Source organism: Ornithorhynchus anatinus, chromosome 6 (assembly GCF_004115215.2).
Source record: "Ornithorhynchus anatinus isolate Pmale09 chromosome 6, mOrnAna1.pri.v4, whole genome shotgun sequence".
Lineage (NCBI taxonomy): Eukaryota > Metazoa > Chordata > Mammalia > Monotremata > Ornithorhynchidae > Ornithorhynchus > Ornithorhynchus anatinus.
This window is the reverse complement of record NC_041733.1, coordinates 1,180,843-1,202,264: the sequence shown is the minus strand read 5'-3', so window position 1 is coordinate 1,202,264 and position 21,422 is coordinate 1,180,843. Positions and strand designations below refer to the sequence as shown.

Genomic DNA, 21,422 nt, shown 5'->3' with positions numbered 1-21,422 from the left:
CTTTCTGTAATGCTGCCAAACAAGGGAAGCTTTGATCTGCAGGAGGAAGGGTCTGAGCCCCTCTGAGTTGGGCCGTCACAGGTGCTCTGAGACGTCCCCCGTCACGTCCCTTGGGGCATGGGGTTGGGAAACTGACACTTGAGCGACAGGACTATCTGTAAATAGGCTTGTACAAGCACCGGGAAGCCAAGTGCAGGGTGAGAGAAAGAGAGGGAGCATGTGCGTACACGTGTGTACACACTCACGCATTCTATAGAAGCAGTAACAGCTGCTTTTCTTAGTATGCTGCACTGGACTCAACTGTAATTACAGACAGCACAGAATCAAAATGACTTGCTCCTTGTCCACAGAGAGCTTAAACACACCCAGATCTCCAGATTCTCTTCCCCTCTTTGTGCTTCTCCTCTCCCCCAACCCTCCCAAAGCAAACTTGGAGACGCAGAGATTTTTCCCGTATTCCCAGTGGACGTGATCCCCCTCTCTTAGGAGCTTTGGATTTCTGTGAGATTTTTGTGTTTTTCCATTGGCGTCCGGCGGGGGAGCAGACTCTGTCACGGCGAGTCTGATTAACGTGACAGGTCTGCAGGTAATAATGATGATAAAGTTGGTATTTGTTAAGCACTTACTATGTGCCGAGCACTGTTCTAGCGCTGGGGTAGATACAGGGTGATCAGGGTGTCCCACCAGAGGCTCACAGTCTTAATCCCTATTTTACAGAGGAGGTAACTGAGGCACAGAGAAGTTGAGTGACTTGCCCAAGGTCACACAACAGACAAGTGGCGGAGCCGGGATTAGAACCCACGACCTCTGACTCCCAAGCCCGGGTTCTTTCCATTGAGCCACGCTAGCTGGCTTGAAATGGATCCATCTGCCCGGCTAGTAGACTTCCCCTAGGTGACCCTCGAGCACACACTGTCTCGACTACAGGAGCCACGCGGCCCAGTGGGTTTGAGCTCCCGGGACACGGGGACGGGGGCAGCCAGAACCCCGCGGGGACCTCGTCCCGGTCCTCCCGCCGGCCGATGTCCGTCACCCCGGGCCCCCCCGGCTGCGGGCGAGTTTCCCTGCCGACGGGTCGGGATTCTCCTTAAGCAGAGTGGTTCCGTCGGGCCCAGGGGACGCTCTGAGTGGGACGGACTTGGATTTTTCCGGTTTGAGAAGGGGTTGAGGTCAGGGTGGGGCGGGTCCCTCCGTCCCCTCCGGGGCTCCCCGGGTTCCCCAACCCCCGGCGGCCTGGCTGTCACGGTCCCTCGCTTTGTTGCAGAAGCCGGGCGGGCTGCTGTCAGCTGAAGGAGAGGGGGGTCCCCGCGAGGACTGGTTTGCACCCCAGTGGATCCTGGACACCATCCCGCGCCGCTCCCCCTTCGTGCCGCAGATGGGTGATGAGGTAATGGCGGAGGTCCCGGCCGGCTCTGGGGGCAGGGCGCGCGCACATGTGTATGTGTGTGTGTGTGTGTGTGTGTGTGTGTGACCGCCTCCCCCCCCTTCTCCTCACCCCTCCTCCCCTCCCTGCTCCCTCCATTCCTCAGTCTCCCCACCTCCGACAGACCTCACCCCCTAACTTGCCCAGCAACCCCCAACCTTTATCTTGCATCCATCCCGTTGTCTAGTACAGTGCCTGTCCTGTAGGGAGCACTTAGCAGATACCACAATCATTAATTAATTCATTCAGTTGTATTTATTGAGCGTTTACTCTGTGTAGAGCACTGTACTAAGCACTTGGGAAAGTACAGTAAAAACCAGTGACATTCCCTGCCCACAACAAGCTTGCAGTCTAAAGTGGGGGGAGACAGACATCGATACAAATAAATAACTTTAGAGAAATGTACATAAGTGCTGTTACAGTTGAGCTTCGGGTACCGGGGCACTTCAGTCAGTTAGTCAGTCGATGATATTTATTGAACGCTCACTGTATTCATTCATTCAGTAGTATTTATTGAGCGCTTACTATGTGCAGAGCACTGTACTAAGCGCTTAGAATGTACAATTTGGCAACAGATAGAGACAATCCCTGCCCAATGACGGGCTCACAGTCTAATCGGGGGAATTGCACTGTATGCAGAGCACTGTACTAAGAGGTTGGGAGAGGACAATAAAACAGAGTTGGTAAGCGTGTTTCCCTGCCCACAACAAGCTTACTATCTAGGGGCTGACTGTATTGTCACGTGGGAGACCTCGTGGGTTTGTTTGAAGCGAACCATTCATTCCTTCATTCGGTCGTATTTATTGAGCGCTTACTTTGTGCAGATCATTGTACTAAAGGTTTGAGAGAGTACAATATAACAAACAGACACAGTCCCTGGTTTTTGGCATTCCGGGTGGAGGTGGAGGAGGAGTCTTTTGCACGGACTCGTTTGGGCGGGAGCAGACGAGGCCCCCGGGCCTGATGCCTTCCGATCTCCTCTTCCCCGCAGCTCATCTATTTCAGGCAAGGCCACGAAGCTTACGTACGGGCGGTCAGGAAGGCCAAGATCTACAGCGTGAACCTGCAGAAGCAGCCGTGGAACAAAATGGATCTCAGGGTGAGGGTCCCTGCCCGAGTCCGGCCGGGGGCAGGCTCCCAGGGACGGGGGGTGTCGGGAGGGAATCAGCCGCCCAGACTGCGGCATCGCGCTGTCTCCGCGGGTACCCCTGTGGGCACGGCGCCGGCTCCGAGGGCAACGCCCCAGGCCCAGCCGTAGGTGGGAGTGGGCCTTCCCAGCTGGAGACGGAGCGCTGAGCCAGCCGATGCTCTAATCGGCCAATCATATTTATTGAGCACTTACTGTGTGCAGAGCACTGTACTGAGTGCTTGGGAGAGTACAATATAATAGAGTTGGTAGACACATGTCCCGCCCTCAGTGACCTTACAGTCCAGAAGAGGAGCCTCCTCAGAGAGCCAGCTTAAAGTTCCTTGACTCCTGCCCCCTCCAGATGTCTGGCCCATCGTAACTGCCCGCCCCCCCACCACACCCACCTTTGTTAGGTACACTAATCCAGTCGAGGTAGCGGGTAAGCTTCTCTGACAGCTCTAGAGAGCAGGCATTGAGCGGGGTGACGTGGCCTGCGTGGGGCGGCCAGTCCGATGTGGGTGTTGGCCATCTGTGTCCCAACCCTGTGGTGAGGCCGCCCTCCCGACGGTACAGTCCGCTCGGGCTCAGGTCCCTGCAGCCCCTTCTTCGCCACAGCTTCGGCTGTGCCGGCGGCTGCCGGCATCACCCGGGGAATGAGTTTCCTCCGTCGCCAGGCGGCCTCCTAAAGCTGCAGTGTCCCAGGGGCCGAGAAAGAGGGTACCGGGCAGCCCGCACTGGCCTCCAGAGTGGGCATTAGTGAGGGTAGGCAGGGAGCCTGGGGATGGGAGGAGGCGGTCGGGGCAAGTAGTGCCGAGGACGGGTGGCCGTCGAGGCTAGGCCGAACCCACGCCGACCGGTGGTGCTCACCTGACCTCGACTTTGTGGTTGGCCAGGCTGCCCAGGCTCCCAGTGCCCCGGACCTCGGCTGGTCCAGACTGGGACCGGCTGACTGAAGGGGCTCCTCCGCATCCCAAGCCAGCCCTCAGTCAGTCAATCGTATTTATCGAGTGCTTACTGTGTTCAGGGCACTATACTGAGCGCTTGGGAGAGGACAATAGAACTCTAAACAGACACACGCTCTGCCCACAATGAGCTTACAGTTTAGGGGGGAACCCTCAAGGAATCTCCTGGGTGTCCGGAGGGCTGCCCGCTCCCGCCTCAGGGAACGCCTCTGGGGGTGAAAGGAGAGGGGTGGGACCCAAGGGCACTCCTGATCACCCCCGCTGAGTGGTTCTGCTTCCCCCGGCCTTTCAGGAGCATCTCTGGAGGCCAACCCCAATGCAAAGCACTGAGATGAATGCTAGGAGGAGATCATTAAGTGGTGAGAGCAGTGAGAAGAAGTGCAGTGCTCATAATCCCGGTCCAGCCGGAACGGCAGCAAGCGTGCCGGAAAATGGCCGAGCCAACCAAACCCAGGAGTGCCGGGCAGCCCCCAGCAACGGTCCTGGGGCCCGGGTCGCCTCGACCAGCCCAGAGACCATTCTGTCTCTATCCATCAGTCGGTGGTGTTCATTGAGTACTCGCTGTGAGCAGAGCACAGTACAGTTCCGAGGACTGTACTGAGTGCTCGGGAGAGGACAGTAGAGTAGCAGACAGGATCCCTGACCTCGAGGAATCTTGTCGGGGAGACAGACTTGAAAATAAATTGCATATTGGGAAGTCTGTTTGAGCTACGACCCTAAGTGGAATGAGGCCAGAGGGGAGTGAGTAACCCAGTGCTTAGGTGATCCCGAAATGCAGCAGTGGCAGAAAGGGGAGAAGATCGGGTGGGATGATGAGAGGTTAGTCAGGGAAGGCTTCCTAGAGAAGGTGTGGTTTTAGTAGGGCCTAGAAGTCAGGTAGATTTCTTTCTACAGCCCAGCCCACACACATCGTTCCTCTAGTGCCGACCTATTCTCTGTACCTCGATCTCCTCTATCTCACTGCCAGCCTCTCGCCCACGTTCTCCCTCTGACCCAGAACTTTCTCCCCCTTCGTGTCCGACAGACCACCACTCCCCCACCTTCAAACCCTTACTTGTAAGGCTTGCTGACTTGTAAACCTCACGTCTCTTTTGAGGAGCCTTCCCCGACTAAGCCCTTATTTCACTCCCTCTCCCTTCTGCACCACCTATACGGTCGGATCTGTACCCTTCATACATTTGCTATTCACCTCTCCCCTCAGCCCTACAGCACTTGTGTGTGTATCTGTAATTTATTTTAATGTCTGTCTGCCCCTTGTAAGCTCCTTGTGGGCAGGGATCAGGTCTACCACCTCATCCTCATCACCAACGCTTTCTATTCACTAGTATTTATTGAGCGCTTACTATGTGCAGAGCACTGTACTAAGCGCTTGGAATGAACAAGTCGGCAACAGATAGAGACGATCCCTGCCGTTTGACGGGCTTACGGTCTAATCGGGGGAGACGGACAGACGAGAACAATGGCGATAAATAGAGTCGAGGGGAAGAACGTCTCGTAAAAACAATGGCGACTAAATAGAATCGAGGCGATGTACAATTCTTTAACAAAATAGCACTTAGTCTGTGAAGAATACTGTACTGAACGCTTGGGCGAGTACAATACATCAGAGTCGGTAGACAAGTTTCCTGCCTACAGTGAGCTAATTGTGGTGTTTGTTAAGCACTTACTCTGTGCCAAACACTGTTCCAAGGGCTGAGGTAGATACAAGCTAATCAGGTCAGACGTGATCCCTGCCTCACAGTCTTAATCCCCATTTTACAGATGAGGTTACTGAGGCCCAGAGAAGTTAAGTGATTTGCCAAGGTCACAGAGCAGACAAGTGGCAGAGCTGGGATTAAGCATTTAGTACAGTGCTCTGCATACAGTAAGCGCTCAATCAATATGATTGACTGACTAGAACCCACACCCTCTGACTCCCAGGTCTGTGCTCTTTCCACTAAACTAGTACTCTCCCGACCCTTTACTACAGTGCTGTGCATACAGTAAACTCTCAATAAATACCATTGATTGGTTGATCGATGTGAAGGAGGAATTCCAGGCACGAGGGAGGCTCTGGGCAAGCGCTCAGCTGTGAGAGAGACAAGATAGAGGCAGAAAGAGTAGATTGGCATTAGAGGAGTGAAGCACGCAGGGGCCCGAATGTGGTGGGAGGGGAATGAGGACGAGTCGGGGCGAGAGAGCCGATCGAGCAGCTCGGAGGCGTCGGACAGGGGGCCGACCGTCCGGCAGATTCATTCATTCATTCATTCATTCAATAGTATTTATTGAGCGCTTACTATGTGCAGAGCACTGTACTAAGCGCTTGGGATGAACAAGTCGGCAACAGATAGAGACAGTCCCTGCCGTTTGACGGGCTACAGTCTAATCGGGGGGAGACGGACAGACAAGAACAATGGCACTAAACAGCGTCAAGGGGAAGAACATCTCGTAAAAACAATGGCAACTCAATAGAATCAAGGCGATGTACAATTCATTAACAAAATAAATAGGGTAACGAAGGCAGATGGGTCCGGCGGTGTCACGGGCTCCGTTCCCGGGGGGCCTCGCGGAGCGGGGGAGGCCGATGGGCCCTCGGCCGGTGGCGGCGGGAACACGAGAGAGTGTGAGGGCCGGGTGGGGAGTGACCAGGGGTCGGGGTGGTGTCGTCCTCCCAGGAACAAGAGTTGGTGAAGACTGTGGGCATCAAATACGAGGTGGGGCCGCCCACTCTCTGCTGCCTGAAATTGGCCTTCCTCGAGCCGACCTCAGGCAAGATGACCGGAGAGGCTTTCTCCATCAAGTGAGTAGCGGCGGGTGCCACTCCAGGGCCCCTAGTCGGGCCCCGGGTCACCGGGCACCTCCCTAGCCCCCTTGAGATTCCCGTAGCTACCGAGAACACCGATTCTGGTTCTGATCCTGCGGGCCAACATTGGTGCTCAGGAGCCAGCTCCAAGGATCTAAAAGCTAAGGCATCCATCTGTTAGTCAGGCATGGCCTCGATTCAGCACGTCCTTTGGGCTGAGCATTGGGCTCAATGCTGAGGTGGATATCAGATAGGACACGCTGCCTATCCCACCAGGAAGGAGGGCGGCAGCGACCCTGTCCCCATTTTGCAGAGGAGGAAACTGAGGCCCAGAGAGGTGAAGGGACTTGTCCACGGTCACACAGCAGGTCCGGAACACTGGGGACTAGAATGCAGGTCTCCCGCTCTTTCGGTCAGGCGTGTGTGTTGGGGAGGTGTGTGTGTGTGGTTGTTTGGGTGTCATGAGAAAGGTATTTTTGGTTGCAAGGTGTTTGGCTCAATCAGCAGTATTTATTGAACACCTGCGATGTGCACAGCACTGTACTGAGCGCTTGGGAGACAATAATTCAGCAGAGTTGGTAGACACGATCCCTGCCCATAAGGAGCTTACAGTCCAAGCAGGAGGAGGCAGACACTCAAATTACAGGAAGGGGAAGCAGTGGTATGTAAAGAAATGTCTATAAGTGCTATGTGGAGCAGGGGCCGGGGTGAAGTACCCCATCATCTCTTTGATGAGGAAAATAATGAAGTGCAATTGGGAGGCATGCAGGGTGGGGAGATGAGAGGTTAAGGCAGGGAAGGCTTCCTGGAAGAGAGAGGGTTCGAATAGGGCTTCGAAGATGGGAAGAGCAGTGCCCGTCAGAGACGATGGGGGAGGGAGGTCCGGGCGAGGGGTCGGCGGCGCGAGAGACGAGAGCGAGGCCCAGCAGGGGGGCCGACCTGGGCTCGGCGCGCCGCGAGCGACGTTTTGCTCCGGCCGCAGGTACCACGATATGCCGGACGTCATTGACTTCCTCGTGCTGCATCAGTTCTATAACGAGGCCAAGAACGGAACTGGCAGATTGGTACGTGCCCTCTCTACCCGACCCGTCTTCCCCTGCTGACCGCCAGCCGGCGGTAAGCTCCGTTTCGTCCACGTGGCCTGTCTCTCAGATCCCGCGGACAGGAAGTATTTCCGCCAGTGCCGGGGAGCGGGCAGCCTGGCCTCTGGCCGCGAGCCTTTCCCCCGGCCCCGCGGAGCGGGAGGCCTGCCTTTCCTCTGGGGAGCACCGTGCCTGGGCCTCGGCTCATTACCTCCCCCGGGCCCCGGTTCCGACTGGGTGGAAAAGATGGTGAAAGGCCGCCGTGCTTCCCGCTGAAGACACGGGTTGGCAAGTGCCGGTCGGGCGTTGGGCTGCCCGGGACGGCCGCCGCTCTGGCTGAGGGTGCCGTGCCAGGCCAAGTGACCATTTAGCAGAGAAGAGCCAGCTCTCAGCTAGGGGAAGGGGGCCAGCCGCTGCCTTCCCTGGCTGGACCATCATCTCCCTCCCACGGCTCCTGACCATGGGAGAAGGCGGACGTCGATCTGGGAACCGGAGGGCACCTGGGTGTGGCGGTGAAATCCAGGGGTGGGGCGGAAACAGGAATCCCCCGGGAAATAGGAAATCATCCTCGGGCAGCGATGAGTATCGCGGGAAGAGGTGGGGGGCCTCCGTGAGAACCGCGAAGCCAGAGCTGGGTTCGGGTTGACAGTCTGCTTTTGAGGCCCCTGAGCAGCAGGTCATCACCACCGCCTCCTGCCTGCTCTCCCTTTCTCCTCTTCCTCCTCACCCCGACCCCCCAACGAGCCGGGGGCTGAAGCGACTATTTGGGTCCCAGGGGATCGTTTTCGCAGTATAATAGACGATGCCTGGTGGTTCGGGGACGTGGAGAGCCAGCAACCTTTCCAGCCGGAGTATCCTGACAGCTCCTCTCCAGTGCTACAGCGTGCAGTGAGTACGGTTCCCGTGGACAATATAAGCCGCCCAAGCAACCTGACATCTCCTTCCGGTGTTGTTGCAGCGTGCAGTGAGTGCAGCTTCCCCCGGCACATAGGCCAGAGCACCCCCACAGTGCCTTTCAGGGTTACGGTGTGCAGTGGAGAACGGTGCCCAGGGTAGAGTTGAGGGCTGGCCTCTGCAGTGCACCCAGAACCCACAGTCAATCAGCGGGTCAGTGGCATTTAAATGAGTGCTTTACTGTGTGCAGAGCATTGTCCTAAGCATTTGGGGGAATAATTAATTAATTATGGTATTGTTAAGCGCTTACTACGTGCCAGGTCCTGTACTCGCTAAGCACCGGGATGGTACAAGCCAAATCGAGTTGGACACGATCCCTGTCCACATGGGGCTCACAGTCTCGATCCCCATTTTACAGCTGAGGTAAATGAGGCACGGAGAAGTGAAGTGACTTGCCCAAGGTCACACAGCTGACAAGTGCCAGAGCCGGGATTAGAACCCCTGACCTTCGGACTCCCAGGCCCATGCTGTGTCCATTAAGCCAAGCTGCGTCACACAGCATGGGAGAAGCGCTTAGTACGGGGCTCTGCACACAGAAAGTGCTCAGTAATACTACTTGATTGATTAAATAGAGTTGTAGACTTGATGATAACGTAATGTTTAAGTGCTGACTCTGTGCTATGCACTGTACTAAGCGCTGGTGTAGATACAAGATTGAGAAGCAGCGTGGCTTAGTGGAAAAGCCCGGGCTTGGGAGTGAGGAGGTCATGGTTTCTAATCTCAGCTCTGCCACTTATCAGCTGTGTGACTTTGGGCAAGTCACTTCACTTCGTCTGTGACTCAGTTACCTCCTCTGGAAAATGGGGATGAAGACTGGTGAGCCACGCGGGACAACCTGATTACCTCGTATCAACCCCAGCGCTTTAGAACAGTGCTTTGCACATAGTAAGCGCTTAATAAATGTTATTATTATTATTAAGATAACCAGGTAGGTTGCAGTCTCAAGGACATATGGTCCCTCCCCTTGAGGAGCTTCCAGTCTACTGTGTGCAGCGCATTCTAGAAAGCATTTGGGGGAATATCGATCGATTGATTCATTCAGTCGTATTCATTGAGCGCTTACTTTGTGCAGAGCACTGTACTAAGTGCTTGGGAGAGTACCATACAACAGTAAACAGGCACATTCTCTGCCCACAGCGAGCTGACACGCTTAGTACAGTGCTCTGCACATAAGTGTTCAATAAATATCATGGATTGATTAGAGTTAGGAGACGCGATAATAATAATAACTGTGGCATTGAAGTGCTGACTCGGTGCTATACACTGTACTAAGCGCCGGAGTGGGTACAAGATAATCAGGTGGGGTTACAGTCTCAAGGACACGCCCTCCCCCCCCCTTGAGGAGCTTCCAGTCTCTCGTGTGCGGAGCACTGTACGGAGCACTGGAAAGAGCTAGTGGCCACAATCCCCACCTCGCGGATGTCACGTTGTAGCGGGTGACGCACAGCCCTCAACCTCCTGGGGGCACAGCCCCTCTCCCCTGCCCTCCATGCCCATTGAGCCCTAGATGCCCACGCTGCCCCCGGGCACTGTGCTCACACCCACCTCCCCCTTCCAAACCCGAGCTCCCGGGGTGCTCGCCCGAGCCCCCGGATGCCATCCCTTTGGGTCAGCCACAGGCACGAGATCCACGGCCCAGGTCGGACCCTTGATGTGAGGCTGCGGGGGGCTCCTCCCGGTCACCAGCCTGCCCAAATCATGCCCGGGTCGGCAAAGGCCACTGGCCTCGGGAGTCAGAGGAACGGGGTTCTAATCCTGCTCGCCACTTGCCGCTTGTCTGAATGATTAACTGTGTATTCATTAAGTGATCACTACGTGCCGAGCACTGCACTGAGAGCTGGGTTAGACAGAAGATCATCAGGTCCCACGTGGGGCTCACGGTCTAAGTAGTAGGGAGAACGGGTGTTGAATCCCCATTCTGAAGATGAGGAAACTGAGGCCCGGAGAAGTGAAGTGACTTGACCGAGGCCCCACAGCAGACAGGTGGCAGAGCCGGGATTAGAACCCAGGTCCTCTGACTCCCAGGCCCAAGGTCTCTTCATCTAGGCCATTACCGCTTCCCCAGCACCTGAACTCCCCCAGCGCTTAGTATAGGGCTTGGCCCCCCAGGAAGCGCTTAAAACATACAATTATTATTATTATTATTATTATTTATCATCATTATTATTATTCTCTGCAGGGCTCAGGGGGCTGGAGCTCTAGGCTACCTAATGGACTGGGGTCCCTTTTCCGAGGTTGGTGTCTGTACCCCCTTGCTAGGACTGTGAGCTCCTCGAGGGCAGGGATTGTACTTCCACTCTTCCCAAGCGCTCAGTACAGTGTCGGCGCCCGGTCGGCACGAGAACTAATTGAGCATGCGGAGCGGGCTCCCGGGGGAGTTCCCTCCCGCCCCTCCCCCGCCCCCTCCCCCCCACCCGTCCCTCTACCCTCCCGCGGACCGGGCCGGGGGTACCGGGGAACGGGACCTGGATTCCTTGTCCCCAACAGCTGGGACAACAACGAGAGAGAGAAGATGAGCCCGTGGGACATGGAGCCGATTCCAGAAGGAAGTAAGGGTGCCTCGGGAAGACCCATCGCCCCCAGGGAGGGGGGAAACTCGGGGGTCGGAAGGAGGAGGCGTGAAGGGGTGGTCGGGGCCGGAGAGCTGACGTCTCCGGCGTCTCTCTCCCAGCGGCCTTTCCCGAGGAAGTGGGGGCCAGCGTCCCGGTGTCTCCAGAGGAGCTGACGGCCCTGCTGTACCAACCGCAGGAGGGGGAGTGGGGTGCCCGCTCCCGAGATGAGGAGTGCCAGCGCGTCATCCGGGGCATCGGTCACCTGCTCACCCTGGGTACGAGCCCCAGACCCCAGAGCCCGGCCGCCTGCCGGGACCCGCCCGGCCGGGGGTGTCGTTCCGCGGAGCGGCGAGATGATGCCCGTCTCTGCGGAAAGTGCCCGCCCGTGGTCCCGGCCGCTGCTCCCTCCGACATCTCCAGATGGCCGGCGGGAGGGTTGGGTGTGCCCGGAGGGGGTCCGGCCTGCCTCCCTTGGCCTCCTCCTCCTCTGCCTCTTCTCCTGCTCCCCTCCTCCCGCCCCTCTTCCTCCTCTCCTGGTTCTGGAGCGGGAGGGTTCAGCCCACAGCCTGGAGGGGAACCAGGGTCCGGTCGGTTGAAGCGCCAGGTGGCGTCGCCCGGGGTTCATGCCTTCCGGTCTCGGCGGCCCCCAGATTTTGCCAGCCCCTTCGCCCGTCCCCGTGGACCTGAGCGCTTACCCGCTGTATTGCACTGTGGTCGCGTACCCCACCGACCTCACACCATCAGGAGGAGACTGGAAAACCGCTTCTACCGGTGAGAGTCCGTTCGTCTGTCACCGCGCCCCTCCGCCGCGGGCCGGCGTGTTCTAGCCCATCCCGGCCCCCATCGCCTTCGGGAGCCTCCCCGTCGGTCCCCGGGGGCCCCCGGTCCCGTTGCGTGGGCACGTCGGAAAGGTCGGCGGTCCAGGGAGACCCTGGTTCGGAGAGCGGCGTGGCGGCGCCCCCGGGGTGACGGTGCCCTCAGCTGAGCGCGTGGGGGTGGGATCTGTTCCCGCAGGAGGATCTCTGCGCTTGATGTGGGAGGTGCGCTACATTAGAGCATAACGCTCGGACCTTCAACGAGCCCAACAGCCCGATCGTCAAAGCCGCCAAAATCGGTCACCGACGTCCTGCTCCGCTTCATCGGGTAGGAAGCCTGGCGGGCGACGGGGCCGGCGGCGGCCGGCCGCGAAGCCTCCTCAGCGGCGAGGCTTCTGAACGGCGGTGCTTGGGTTGCAGGGACCAGAGCTGTTCGGACATCCCTGGACACGTACTAACAAGGTGAAGGCCGAAGGCCTGAGCAGCGCCTGACGAGGAGGAGGTGAGGGCGGCCAGTGGCGGCCGTGGGGGCGGGGGTGCAGCAGGCGAGGTTCGGTCAGAAGCGGGCGGCGAGGCCAGCCGGGCCGGCGCCAGGCTAAGTACGGCAGGGGGCTGGTGGTACTGTGGCCCGGTGGGGGCCGGCGAACGCACGGTTGGTCGGCCCTGCTGGGTGCCCTGGGCCTTTCCCGAACCCTCTCACACCCCCTGCAGTTCACTCCCGAAGGGGCCAGCAGCCAGGGCTCGGCGGGCTTCTGGCGTGCGGGGGCTGGGCTGGGGTCGGCGAGGCCGAGCGGCCCGGGCACCCGGGAGGAAGGGACCCCGTGCTTCCAGTTTCGGGAGATCTGCCCGCCCTAGCCGGGGATCGGGGACCAATAGGGGCCGAGAGGGGCTGGCAAGCTGTCCTCGGCCCTCGGTGCGGTCGGTATCGGTCTTCCCCGACCCATCTTTTCTGCTGACCGGCAGCGCCCTGATCCCTCCTCCATCGCCCCCACGGATTCCTATTGCCCATCCCCTGCCCCCTGGCCCCGGGGTATTCCATTGCATTCTCAGCGTTCGGATGCGAAGATCCTCTTTCTCGTGATTAGGAGACAGAGGTGGCGACGTGGGATTCGGACGGGCCCCGGGAATCATCTGGAAGGAGAGTGAGTACTCCGGTCAGCCCGCTACCCCCGACCCCTCCCCGCGCTCGACGAAGAGAGGGCCGTGGCCGGGATTCGGGATCCGGTGATGATGGGGTGTGCCGCCGTGATCAAAGCCAAATACGTGTCAGGCGGAGGAGCCTGCGGGGCCTGGCTTGTTCAGGCTAGAGTCCCCCTGAAACCCTGGGCCTTGTCCCTTCCCCCTTTATGCTCGGGGGTGCTCCGGGGGCACTGCGCCCTGGGCGCCACTGGTCGTTCTTGAGGACTGTCCTGTTTGGCTGACCCTCTGGCCGCAGGCCACCTCGTGGTCAGAAGGGGGTTAAAGCCCAGCCCCTATCCCTCGTGGTCCTGTGTGGCAGCATCCCGGGGGAGAGGCCTCGGGTCACCCACCCCTTTCCTCCCCTGCCCGCTCCCGAGGGGCAGGAGGCCGAGGGGCAGCGAGCGGCCCGGAGCAACTCCGCGCCCCGCCTATAGGCCCGTCTCCCCTAAAATGTGCAGGGGCGGCGGGGCGGTGGGGGCGCCCGGCAGAGCGGGGGCGGCCGACTGGCAGCCTGGCAGCGGGCAATTGTCCAGGAGTCTCCTGAGCTCCCAGTCTACGAGCGGGAAGATTCAGGAGCCGTTCCGGCATAGCCAGCCGCGGCGGACCGCTTTCTCCCAGCGCAGTGAGTGCGCGGCATGCCCGGCGGGAGCGAAAGGGAGTAGGGGGTGACTAGGGTCCCATTCCAGTGAAGGCCTTGTTGCCCGCGCCGCGGGCGGTCTCCGGCGCAGGCTTCCACGCCGACACGGCCCAGCCATTTCCCAAAATCTCCTCCTAGTCCCTGCTCGCACACTCGTGCAACGCGTGCACTGAACGCGCCGCACAAGCATCGAATGTTTCAGAGTCCCAGGGGTGCTGTGTCTCGCTCCCCAAAGCCCTTTTTGGACGTCGGGGCCTCAGATTTGGACCCCCTGAGGTCAGGGAGGCGCAGTCGTGCGCCGGAGAGGGTGACAAGGCAAGAGAACTGAGGTCCCGCTGTACCGCGAATCGGTGACCCAGTGTCCTCCGCCCTCCGGCCGTTGCCTGACGGCCTGGATGCCCGACGCGGGCCTCTCCCTGCCAGGGCCAGCCCCCGGCCCGAAGGACGGCCGCCGGAACCCCCCGACGAGGACAGCCCCGCAGGAGACGTCTCTTCCCTCGCGGTAGGCCTGCCCGCCCCCCATCTCGGAGACGCAACGCTTGGGTTGTGTTTTGTGCTTGATCCGGGGGGACACGCAGGTGTGGCCGTGCGGGATAGCTTTGCGCCTCGTTCCGGTAGGGCCCGACTCCGCTCAGGTATCACTTCCTCCTCTCCCACCCCGCGGCTGCTCTGGAGTTCTTAGCACTCCACCCCCGGCCCCTGCCGTGGCTGCTGTGGCCTGTCGGCCCACAGGGTCCCGCTCCTTCCACGCCCGGCGGGCCCGGGGAGCATCGGGCCTCGCCCTGCCCCGCGACACGGAGGTGTCGGCTCGATAGACGGATCTGCTCCCGGAAGCGGCTTCCAGGATGGCGTGGGCCGCGGAGAGCGTGTTCGGCGGCGGCTCAGGAGCGCTCGGCCCCGGCTCTCTGTTTCCCAGCGCCACGCTACTAGGGACGGGACATGCGGGCCTCACCTGGACTCTCTCTGCCCACCGCGGATGGGACTGGTCCAGCGCCCGCCTCCTGCCTGGGTCCTCTGCCAGCCACCCACTCTGCCGGCCGCCACCCACCCCGGGTCCCGATGTGGGAAGTTGCCTGAGTCACCCGCGACCTCGGGGCCCCTCTGTTGGCGGGGCCCTTCGGGCAGTGCCAATACCACGTCAGCACCTCGGGACGGGAGGCGGGTGGGGCGGAGCGGGGCTGCAGGATCCTGGATGGAAGCCCGCGTGGGACCCCGGGACCCCAGGAGTCAGTTGGCCGAGGTGGAGCTCAGGGGCAGCGGGGTGGCCCTGCGGCCCACTGGAGGGGTGGTCTACAGGGCAGGAGCGGGGCCGCCTCGGTTGATTCCCCGAGACCTGCCCCGGGATGCCCCTGCCCCTGTTTGAGCCTCCTGAGCAAGGTCCGTCCTGCCTCTGCGGGCGGGTTCCTGGCCACAGAACCTTCCCTGCCCACCCCACGCGGAGGGTGCCCAGCCGACCGCCTAGAGGATGGGGTCCCCGGGGACGATCGATCGCACGTCCCCACCGCCGGCGCCGCGGGGCCCGGCGCCTCCGCACCCGGCTAACACCCCGCCCATCGGGCTGTGCCGCGCAGCTCCAGAGGCTTTGGTTTGCTGGGCTCCGAACCGTGGGTAGCGTCACAGAGGGACGGGTCTGCCCCAGCGCCAGTCCGGGACACGGCCACCGACCCTCCCCTCCAGCCCGCGGTGCCCGGGCCCCCGGGGACCCAGACCGCGTGTGCTAGGGGCACTTGGGCGATGCCCGGGGCTTGGCGGGGGGCCCACATCTGGGTGGTCTTCAGGTGACGATCCCGGGCTGTGTCGACAGGACCTTCGGGACCACCAAGCCGTCACCCCGCCCATGGACTTCAGCACCGTGAAGCAGACGCTGGAGGCGGGGAAATACGCCAGCCCCCTGGAGTTCTACAAGGACATCCGCCTCATCTTCACCAACTCCAAGGCCTACACGCCAAACAAGAGGTCCAGGGTATGGGCCCCCTTCCCTCCCCCCTCTCACCACATGGGTCCGGTTCATCCCAAGCGCCTGCCGTAGAAACCGGCCAGGGAGCACTTCCAGGAGGGAACCGTGCATGGGTCCGGCTCGCCTGCCCCCCGGGATGACCTCGGACAGCGGGAGGGGGGAGGATGCAGAGGGCCTTGGACGAAGAGGCGGTCGGGGCCTTGCGGCGGGCCTGCCGTCCAGTCCGGTTTCTCCCCAGCCCCGAGCAACCGCTCGGGTGCGGCTGCTGGGGCTGCTGTTTCTGTTTCTGCGGGAGAGAGGCCGGAAGCCGCTGTAGCCACCGAACCACCAACGTCCAGGCCTTGCCCCTTTCCAGATCTACAGCATGACCCTGCGGCTGTCGGCCTTGTTTGAAAACCACATTCAAAAACATCATTCCCGAGTACAAGGCGGCTCCGCGGGGCCGGGGGCGGAGGAGGCCTCGCTACCGCAAGCGCTGCGCAGCAGCAGCTAGCAGCGGGCGGTGGCGGAGACGGACGGCCGGGGACGGCAGCGACGGCAGCTCCCCGGCCAGCAGTCGGGCGTCCAGGTCAGCCTCCCCACACGCGGAACATCCGGACTCGGCCCCGGTTCGGGGAGTTGTTTGTGAAATATATTAAGGTCCAAATTGCAAAAGCCACACGGGGGAGGAACGGGGGGAGCCCGGAAGGGGCCCTTTACACGTGGAGGGACCCCGGCCCCAAATGGCCTCGCTTCCCTCGCCCTCGGCCTCCTCCCCTCCCCTCATTTCCTTGTCCCCGTGCCCTGAATTTTCCAAGGGGATGAATGATAAGCAATCGGTCGATCAGTCCGTGGTACACACTGAGGGTTTACAGAGTACAAGCGCTGTACTGAGCGCTTGGGAGATTACAATATAGTAAGTAGGTCCCTTCCCTCGCCGCGCTTTCGGTCTAACGGGGGAGAAGGACTTCAGAAAAAATACAGGTAGGGTTGGGCACCGAGCATGAGGATACGGATGTCAGGGCTGTGGGTATGTGGGTGTCGTGGGCAGAGTGAGGAGGGAGACGGGGCGGGGCGAGGAAGTAAGCTGCTTAGAGAATGAGGACTCAAATGCAAAGGTGATGCGGGAGGGCAGGGAAATGGGTTGGTGGGGATGGTAATCGGGGAAGGCTTCCTGGAGGAGATTCAGCTTTAGTTGGACTTGGAAGACGAAGAGAGAGTTCCGGGCAGGAGGGGGGGGGCGTGAGCAAAGGATCAGAGGTGAGAGTGATGCCCAGTGAGTAGTTTGGAAAGTTGGGCATTTCCAGCTGGTGGACCGAGAGACCCGGTCTGGCTTCAGAGGCCCGGGTACCCGGGAGCCCGGCCGACGGGGTCCGAGAGCTCAGAGAAGCAGGATGGTTCCCCGGGCCAAGGGAGGGCCCTGGACAGGCCCGACCTGACCTTGCCGAGCTGAGCAGGCCACCGGGTCGGGGCCCAGGATTTGATGGTCTCTGGGCTCGACCACCTCAGTGTGCCGGTGGGGACTCTCCACCCGGCCCGGGACGGGCAGAGGGTCTGGCAGAGCGGCAGGCTGGCAGGGCTACGGACGGCAGGCTCCCCTTCAAAGCCCTCTGGGCTGACCACGTCCGCAGCTCCGGTTCAGTTGACCGTCAGCGGGCCGGCCCTCCTCTGGGCTCGGCGACCGGCTGTTGGCCACAAGAGGTGGACCCAGAGGCCGGGCCGTGTCTGAATCGGCGGGCCCTGCGGGAGGAGGTTAGCCTGGCAGGTGACTGCCCGGGGCTGCCCACTCAGGACCCAAATGTTCTGGCTTCAGCCCGAAGGGAAAGCAGAAGTTCACCAAGGGGCCGCCCAGAACCGCCCAGAGTGCCCCGCTGCCCTTGACCCGGACCAGCTCTTCCGTCTCCTCTCATGGTGAGGAGAAGTTCCCTTCTGTTTCTAAGATCGCCCTTCTCCCCCTGCATTGTGTCTCGGGGGGGCCCCTCGTCGGACCCACTCCCTGTCCCCCCACGTGGCTGGGCGGGTGGGCAGGTGGCCCCCAGGTGTGGCTCTGAGACCCCTCTTCTCCTAATGTGGCCGAGTGGGCCAGTGGGTGGCTCCTGGGCGTGGCTCTGAGATTCCCTCCTCTCCCTCCCCCAATGTGGAAGGGTGGGTGGGCAGCCTCCAGACCGGGCTCCGCGACCATTCTCCTCTCTCCCCTGGTGTGATGGGGTGGGCGGGCGACCCCCCCCCCACCCCGGGCCTGGCTCCTAAACCCCTCTTGTCCCTACCTCACTGTGGTTGGGTGGGCAGCTTCTGGGGCCAGCTCCATGGCAGTTGGGACACGCTTCCCGGGATCTGGGCCGGACGAGAGCCCGGCCTCCTACCCTGGGAACGCCGCCCAAGGGCCTGGGGTGGTCGGCACAGCCCCGCCAACGCCCGGCCCCCGGGAACTGAGCCGGCGGTCTCGTGCAGATGAAGTTTCAGACATCGCAGAAGAGCCCCCCGCGCACGGCGGGGACCAGGAGATGGACGTCCCGCCGGCGGCGAACTGGTCCGCCGCCGATCCGGGGAGAGGGAGAACCCCTCGGGGCAAAGTCACCCCCGTAAAACAAGGTAGACCCAGGGCGCGGGACATGGGGCTTGGGGAAGCGGGGACGCGGGGTCGGCGCGACGCCCGTCGGCTCCAACCTCGTCCCCCCCGCATCGTTCTCACCCTTCCCTCCCACCCGGCAGCTGAGTCCCCCGACGGGCCACTGAGCAACGGGGACGACGGTGGCCTTGGCAGCAGCGGAGGCAGAGAGGCTCGGGCCGGAGTCAAGAGGAAACTGCTCTCGGCATCCGAGGAGGAGGAGAGCTGCAGGGACGAGGAGGGGGATGAGGACGATGACGGGGAGGATGACGAGGAGGAGGAGGAGGAGGAGGAGGAGGACAGGGAGAAGAAGGAAGTGAGAGAGAAGCCTCACCCTCCCTCATCGGACAGCGGCGAGTCGGCATCCAGCTCCGACTCGGACTCCACGTCTCGGACGGACCAGGACTTTGTGGATGGGGACCACGACTACAGCAAAGCGGCCCCTTCGAGGGCCCGGCGGAAGTTCCGCCTGGACCCGGCCGACGGCAGGAGACCCTGGAAGACGAGAGGAGCCGGCGGCCGGGGCCGCTGGGGCCGCTGGGGCCGCCGCGGCCGGGGGCCGGCGGGGGCCGGGGCCGAGGGGGCGGGGGCCGGGGCCGGGGCGGGGGGCGGGGCGGCCGGGGCCGGGCGGCCGGGGGCGAGGCGGCCGGGGGGCCACCCGAGCCAAACGGGCCCGCCTGGCCCCGGACGAGGAGCCGGAGGGCCCGTGGACGGGGCGCGGCGGCCTGGGCGGCGGCCGGCCCCCCGGCATCAGGACCCGCAACCAAGGCCGGCGGACGGTGCTCTACCACGACGACTCGGACAACGACAGCTTCCTGCCCGCCGCCGACCCGCTGAACCTGGGCACCTCGCGCTCGGGCCGCGTGCGGAAGATGACCGAGAAAGCCAGGGTGAGCCACCTCATGGGCTGGAACTGCTGACCCCGGGGGCCGCCCGCCCGCCCGGCGGGGGGACCGGATGAACGTAAAGGAATTTCAGTGGCCCCCTTCTACTGCAGGGATTTTTACCAGGAAATCTATCAGGCAAAAAGGTGCTCGCCCTACCCACTCTCCGCCTCTCATCCCCCCCGCCCCAACTCCCCACGTCGGGGTCACCCGTTCGGAGACTCCAGGCGTCCTCCCGTCATCTGCCCAAACAAGCCTTACTCATCGGGCCTTAAATTAAATAGATTCTGTCCGCGTCCACTCTCCTCCCCGCCCCCGCTCTCCCCCCACCTTACCCGACACACTACAGATCCACTAAGTTCAAAGGAGCTTCCAGCTTCTCGTGAGTAGCGTGACGTTTTCGTGGTGAACGGACCGCCACCCCTCCCCGCCCCCTCGCCTCACCGCCGCCTCCTTCCCCTCGTTGGGTTTTCATTCTCCAGACGCCGCGCCGCCTCCCGGGGCTTTTATCGAGTTTCTGCCCTTGATTCCGATTCACAGTAATAATGACGACTTTTGCACAATTCACCAATCCTAAAGGCAGCTATAAAATGTTTACAGTTTCTAGAGTGTAAGAAGGATTTGGATTATTTTACTCTTCCCAAGCCAAAACGTCCATAAATTATCCTGAACCGAAGTATATTTATACAACAGGTTTTGGGGGCTGGGGGGGTGGGGGCGGGGGGGATCTACCTACGCTTTTCATCGATTCTTAATTCGTGTACAAAATGAGAAAGGGTTGGTGCCTTGTATATATGTAGCAAACCTTCGATGTGGTGTGTCCTGATGTGTGCGTTAACTTTATTAAAAAAAGAGCTCTGGGGACGTATCGGAGTCCGGACAAGAGGTGCCAAACGCAGGAGTCGCTCGCGGCAACGGTGGTCTCCTTCGGCGGTCCGGTGGGACCGGAGCGTACCCCCAAACGGGGGAACCCGTTCTCCCACCCACCCGGGCGCCACTCCTTCCTCTCTCGCTCTGCCCCGATGCTCGGCGAGAGGCCGGAGGTGCGATCGCGGAGGGAAGGAATTTTGCTCTGAGGAGCGGAGCCGCGTCTGCGGCCCCTTCCCCTCCCCAGCCGCCTCCCGGGATGGGCCTACAAGTCCCCGCTGGCGTCTCTGGGGCCTTCCTTCATGGCGCCGGACTGGGGGCACTACGTGGCACCGCAGGTCAGGAGGATGTGCCTTGTGGGGAGCAGGCGAGTCGGGGGAAGCCTGGCATGAGGGTGAACGGCGGGCTGAGGGGGAGGCGCAGTCGGTGCCCCGGCTCGGCCGCCCCCCTCCGCCCAGCGCGTCCCCTCCCGGGGCTCTGACCGGCACCGGAGCCGGGATCTCCGCCCGGACAGGACGACGGCCCTTCCGCCGCTCCGGTCATTGTTTATCTGGGGAAAGAGACCCACTCGGGTCCCCGGCCCGTCCTGTTTCCTAGGTTTGAGGTAGGCTGATGAGAGAGAGTAAGGGTGCTTTTGTAGCGTGTGTTTTCTGTGTAATGCAATACTGTGAAGGTGGTAGTGAAACAAACAGCGTTTTGCCGGGGCTTTAGTGTTAATCTCCGATGCGCTGCCGGACCGTTCCCGAGAGCGTGGTGCTGGATGGCGCGGACAGCTGGCGTTCATCAGGAGATGGATCCTCTTGCGTTCTTGCATGTGGGTTTTCTTTTAGAAGCATGAAGGGAGTAAGTTATGTTTTTCAGGAGTCTAGTTTTGTTTTTTAATTTAGAGGTTTTTTTATTTTGTTTTGTTTTTTTACCAAATCTGGCTTCTTTAAATGAGGAGCGACCCACCTGTGGTCATTTTCTTGCTCTCTGTCGCACACTTTGTTTTGAGTCAGTGGCCGTGGATGCCGGGCCCCGAGCCCCAGCGGGGGTCCGCAAGTGAGGATCTTTGCCCACGTGCGAGCGGGCAAGCTTATGTGTGTGCACGGGCATGTGCTGGTCTGTGGGTGTGCCCCTGTGGGCCGTGCAAGCAGATGCAGGTATGGGTGTCCACGTACAGAGGTGGGGATGGGGGTCCGCTTGTGCGTGTATTTATGTGTGTGCGCGTACACGTGCCAGTGTGGGTGTGCCTGTGGAGGTGGGTGTCCTCGTGTGCGTGTGTGTTTTGCCAGTACCGAGTACCTCTAGGGCCCCGGAGAAATGAGAATTCCACCAGGAGGGGAACTCCGTTCCCACATTCCTGCTGGATCCCGACCTCCGGGACTCTGAACACGTCTCCCCCGGCCCGTTCCCCTCCACGGACTACCAGGTCGGCTCTGGTGGGAGTCCTCTCCCCACCACCCCTTCCCACCCAGCTCTCGTAGCCCTGCAGACTCCCCAGGGGGGGCGGGGGTCTAGCCGTCAGTTCCGCCCCACTCCGTCCCTCCAGAGGTCAGGCTCGCGGTCCAGCCCTGCCGGACAGCGTGTCCGGAGGAGGTCATGGGGTGGGGAAGAGAGCTAGGACGCCTTC

The 21,422-nt window shown here is 61.2% G+C and overlaps 1 protein-coding gene across 1 annotated transcript in view; it reads left to right on the top strand.

Annotated features, from left to right (window-relative positions):
* The window catches only part of BRWD3 (bromodomain and WD repeat domain containing 3), a 53,386-nt gene extending 33,740 nt beyond the window's left edge, over positions 1-19,646 (top strand). Inside the window, 29 exon segments of the mRNA XM_039912438.1 lie at positions 1,265-1,387; positions 2,415-2,522; positions 6,169-6,293; positions 7,279-7,337; positions 7,340-7,360; positions 8,154-8,245; positions 8,247-8,266; positions 10,820-10,881; positions 11,004-11,159; positions 11,535-11,554; positions 11,556-11,616; positions 11,619-11,655; positions 11,899-11,911; positions 11,913-11,936; positions 11,938-11,997; positions 11,999-12,027; positions 12,120-12,141; positions 12,144-12,174; positions 12,411-12,612; positions 13,337-13,500; positions 14,248-14,315; positions 15,128-15,478; positions 15,828-15,875; positions 15,877-16,040; positions 17,265-17,362; positions 17,903-18,043; positions 18,164-18,618; positions 18,621-18,686; positions 18,689-19,646. Coding sequence (XP_039768372.1) covers positions 1,265-1,387; positions 2,415-2,522; positions 6,169-6,293; positions 7,279-7,337; positions 7,340-7,360; positions 8,154-8,245; positions 8,247-8,266; positions 10,820-10,881; positions 11,004-11,159; positions 11,535-11,554; positions 11,556-11,616; positions 11,619-11,655; positions 11,899-11,911; positions 11,913-11,936; positions 11,938-11,997; positions 11,999-12,027; positions 12,120-12,141; positions 12,144-12,174; positions 12,411-12,612; positions 13,337-13,500; positions 14,248-14,315; positions 15,128-15,478; positions 15,828-15,875; positions 15,877-16,040; positions 17,265-17,362; positions 17,903-18,043; positions 18,164-18,618; positions 18,621-18,686; positions 18,689-18,979 — 3,111 coding nt within the window. The 3' untranslated portion in view covers positions 18,980-19,646.
* The last annotated feature ends 1,776 nt before the right edge of the window (positions 19,647-21,422 follow it).